At 43.2% G+C, this 4,861-nt stretch overlaps 1 protein-coding gene across 1 annotated transcript; it reads left to right on the top strand.

Moving 5' to 3' along the window:
* The first annotated feature begins 2,510 nt into the window (after nt 1-2,510).
* Nucleotides 2,511-4,644, top strand: LOC141047880 (uncharacterized). Its single transcript, XM_073543200.1, has 2 exons — nt 2,511-3,153; nt 3,270-4,644. Exons 1-2 carry the CDS (start codon nt 3,140-3,142, stop codon nt 4,171-4,173), a joined length of 918 nt encoding a protein of 305 aa, XP_073399301.1. The 5' UTR covers nt 2,511-3,139; the 3' UTR covers nt 4,174-4,644.
* The last annotated feature ends 217 nt before the right edge of the window (nt 4,645-4,861 follow it).

Here is a 4,861-nt window from a genome sequence, read left to right as displayed (position 1 = left end):
TGTGTGTCTGTGTTTTTTTTTTTTATACTTTTTTTCTGTTGCTTGTGTACTGCATTTTATTTTCATACAACTGTAATTATATTGTATTTGTTATGCTGTGATTGAGTGGTGTATGGTATGTGGTGTAATTGGGCCCAGACAATCCGGCACCAGCAACACAAGACACCAAGCAAGATATCCGACTCCAGCCTGCCTGACAGAAGATTCAACTAGAGCTATAAAACCTGTCTGCCCAGCTGCAAGTCTACCACCTGCAAGACCCTTGGAGCGTGTGTGTGTGTGTGTGTGTGTGTGTGTGTGTGTGTGTGTGGTGTCTGTAATGCATTTTTTTTTTTATTTCATTTTTTTTTCTGTTGCATGTGTACTGCATTTTATTTTCATACAACTGTAATTATATTGTATTTTTTATGCTGTGATTGTGTGGTGTAAGGCCGGTTTCATATTTGCACTTTATAGCGCAGCGATGACCCGCACACGGCCGCCGCTAATCCCCGTCCCATCCGGTCATCGCCGCCTACTAGCGCACATGGACGCTTAGGATCTGCGCACCCTATGTTTAGTATGGGGTGCGCAGATGGTGCGCTGGCAGGATTTTACAGTGTGCTGTGCACTTTTGAAGGTGTGCCCTTGTGCGCCAAATGCAGCATGTTGCATTTTGTCGCGCATGGCACACCTTCAAAAGTGCGCAGCACACAGTAAAATCCTGCCAGCGCACCATCTGCGCACCCCATACTAAACATAGGGTGCGCAGATCCCAAGCGTCCATGTGCGCTAGTAGGCGGCGATGACCGGATGGGACGGGGATTAGTGCAAATGTGAAACTGACCTAACTGGTATTGTATGTGGTGTAATTGGGCCCTGACATCTGGCAACAGCCACACTGAAGACACCGAACCAGACATCAAACTCAGCTGCAAATCTTCCACCTGCAAAAGTGTGTGTGTGTGTGTGTGTGTGTGTGTGTGTGTGTGTGTGTGTGTGTGTGTGTGTGTGGCCTGGCTGTGGGTTTTTTTTATTTTATTTTCAGATTTGCAATTGTGTTATTAATGTATCTGTTGTAAATTGGTGTTTTTTTATTTTTCATTTATTGTGGTATTTAAAATAAAGAGCAGAGGAGCTCCTATTTGTTGGAAAAAAAAAAATTATAAAAAAAAAAAAATAATAAACTGTTTTGAAAAAATCTCCTTTTGTATCATTTAAAAAAAAGTAAAATTAAGTTACCATAAAGGTACATAAAAGTGTGGTTAAAAGTGAGATTGCAACATGAAAATAATCTGGGTATACACAGCTGAGTTTTTAAGGGAATTCAAAAACATCCAAACACAGTGTGGGTATACACAAAATAAACACCTTCAATCACTGGTTACACTCTCGGTGAGAGTTTGAGGGAATGCAAACACTGGTTTACACACCTTAATCACTGGTTACTCTCGGTGAGAGTTTGAGGGAATGCAAACACTGGTTTACACACCTTCAATCACTGGTTACACTTGGTGACACTTTTTCAGGGAATTCACATGCAAAAAAGGGGTTTACACAAAATATTACACACCTTCAATCACTAGTTACACTCGGTGAGAGATAAGGAAATGTAAACATGAAAACACTTAATCATTTTCTTAATACTTACAGATCACTAAATAATGAAGAACCAAAAAAGCAGAGATGGTCAGCCAGACGGCAGAAGGGATCTTTAAAGACAGCGCAGCAGCGAGGAACGGCGAGAGCGCAGCAGAGAGGAACGGCGAGAGCGCAGCAGAGAGGAACGGCGAGTGCGCAGCAGAGAGGAACACCCAGGCCGTGGCAGAGTACACGCAAGTTTCCCTGTAAGTATAAAGACCTGAAAGCTTATTATGATCGTTTCTATAGTAGCTTAGCAATTATCTTTATACTTCCAGATAACTTCAGCAAGCACCACCAACCAGACCGCAGCAGAGACGGTGAGGAATACGGTGAGGAATGCAGCAGCGAACACGGTCGGACAGGCCGCAGCGGAAACAGTTGGACAGGCAGCGGAGATGGTCGAACAGACCGCAGCAGAGACGGCCAGCCAACCTTTATTTTCCCTGTAAGTATAAAGGCCTGAAAGCTTATTATGATCCTTTGTATAGTAGCTTAACAAGTGTCTTTATACTTGCAGATCACTTCAGGAAGCACCGCAGCTGCCAACGCAGCTGCCAACGCAGCAGCCACAAACCATAATGTCTTCTCCTGAAAGCTCCCCCTCACATCATCAGCGAGCTGAGGTAAAAAAATTTTTTTTTTTAATTTAAACTAATTTTTTTTTTTGGGTTAAAAACACTATCTTGTTATGTTTTAACAGGAAGCTAATTCAGAGGAGCTTCCAGGAGGAGACGTGCAGGGTGGAGAGACGCAAGGAGGGGGTGCGCAGAGTGTAAGTTTAGCACATACACAGATACATAATGCTACACCCAACACAAACATTCATCACAGTGCACACACCATAACTACGCATCCATCGAAACAAAATTTTTTTTTTCTCTTTCCCACAGTCTTCAGAATCCGGTGCCCGTACTAGAGTGACTCCCAGGACATCCCAGGGTCGTCAAGGTGATGCATCTGGTGGTCGGCAAATGGTAAGTAACCCTATTTGGATAATTGTTTAAATGAACATCATGTGTTTGAATAGAATGTAATTTTTTTGTTTTTTCTTTTGTTTTTTATCTTCACAGGTTTCACAGCGTGCTCCCCGCAGACATCTGGAGGAGGGTGTGGTCATCGATACTGATGACCTCATCCGTGAGGTGGAAAACCGGGAGCCGCTGTGGAACATGGCAAACCGTCTACATGCCGACCAACCAACCACCCGACGGGCTCTGGGATGAGGTGTGTTCCGAGGTTATTGACAACTGGGAGGAACTCAATGCGAGGGCCAGGGATTTTGTGCGTAAGTATTACAACTTCAGTAACTTATATTTCCAGCATGTGAAGTGTTGAATACTAAACCTTTTTTTTTTTTTGCTTCACAGGTGACAGGGTTATCACACGGTGGCGGTCGCTCCGGGATCGCTTCAAGAGGGACTACAACAAAGAGATTCAGACCCCGAGTGGATCGTCGGGAGGACGCCGGGGACCCCAGTACAAAAACTACAAAGCCCTGGCGTTCCTGCGATCTACAATGGTGTGCAGAAGGTAAATATTCCCCAAACAATTCCTGTAGTAGAAATGTTTAACCAATTTTTTTTTCAGCAGACTTAAATTAAATATCAATATTTTTAATATACATTTTTTTCTCCTTTTTTTTTTAGCACCATCTGCAGCACTCGGGAGTCTGCATCAGAGTTGCGTCCCTCTGGAGTGATCCCTAGTGAGACCGCCCCCGGTGACCACATCGAGGTATCCGACCCCTCTGTACCTACCCTCTTGTCTCATCCCTCTATCCCCTCCACCAGCACTGGAGCAGCAGGGCAGACTTCATCACTTGAAGCTGCTGGTGACGACTTGTTCCCTGTTCCCCACCCCTCAGACACTGCCGCAACATCTCGACCAACTTTTGGTTCTGGCCGGCAGCGTCTGAGGAGTCAGGAAAGGATGACCTTGTCTGACTGTTTGAGTCTAAACTCAACTGTTCAACACAGTTTCCACACTTATGGACAACGGTTATCTTCTGGGTTGACCATAATCAATCAAAGTATCATGGAACTCAGAAGATACATGGAACAGATGAATTTAGAATCAAACCAGACACCGAGACATACCTTTTTTCAATCTGTTGTCCGGCAAATGGAAGGTTTAAGTACTCACCAGCAGATGCGTGTGATGCAAGCCTGTCAGAATGCTCTAGTGGAAGTGCTTGCTGAAGCATCTCATCCTCCCCCTGTCCATCCTCCCCCTGTCCATCCTTCCACAGTCCATCCTTCCCCCGTCCATCCTTCCACCACCATCCATCACACAGCCGTCCCTCCTCCTACCACTCCCTCTCCTTTCTCTAGTTCCCCATTCCATTCTTCCCAGTACCTACCTTCCCCATTGCATTATACCCCAATGCCCTCACCATACCCACCCCCACATACACCTTCAATGTACCCACAAACCTCATCTGTCCATCCACTCCCGTCCCAACCACATGTGTTAAACCCCCCTTCCACTTCTGGTCCTCACCAACTCCCTCCCCAGTCCTCTACCCCCCCTCGATGTGGTCAACCCTGTTAACCCCTCCAATACTATCTCCACCCAACATTATCACACTCTGTGATGTTTTCTTATAAAAAAAAAAAAAAAGGTAATATATACCAAGAAAAAAAGTTACAAAAAGTAATATATACCAAAAAAAAATTACAAAAAAGGTAATATATACCAAAAAAAAAAAAAAAAAAATTACAATATTACAAATTCAGAAATAAACTGGTTTTTTTTTCAAAAAACTTTATTGTGTTGTTTCTTTTTTGCTTCTTTCTTTTGAAATATTCAAATTACACCAGTGGTGTAAAAGGTAAACACAACACTTGGTAACACAACACACAACAATATTTCACAGTACACCGGTGGTGTACAAGGTACAAAAAAACACTTGGTAGCACAACATTTGGTACCATTTCAAAGTGTGAAACGCTTGGTACACAACACTTGGTAAAATTTCAAAGTGTCACATTTTACACTTGGTACATTTGTAAGTGCAAAACAACACTTGGTAATACTTTATGCTTGGTACCCAACAATTGGTAACACTAGTAAAACTTTATGCTTGGTACCCAACAATTGGTAACACTGGTAAAACTTGGTAACACTGGTAAAACTTTATGCTTGGTACCCAACAATTGGTAACACTGGTAAAACTTTATGCTTGGTACCCAACAACTGGTAACACTGGTAAAGTGTAAAACTTGAAGAAGAAAAAAAA

The sequence above is a fragment of the Dendrobates tinctorius genome, unplaced genomic scaffold (genome assembly GCF_039654945.1).
Source record: "Dendrobates tinctorius isolate UK_male_01 unplaced genomic scaffold, ASM3965494v1 ptg000129l, whole genome shotgun sequence".
NCBI lineage: Eukaryota > Metazoa > Chordata > Amphibia > Anura > Dendrobatidae > Dendrobates > Dendrobates tinctorius.
The sequence above is the reverse complement of the archived record's forward strand: the minus strand, read 5'-3'. Positions and strand labels throughout refer to the sequence as shown.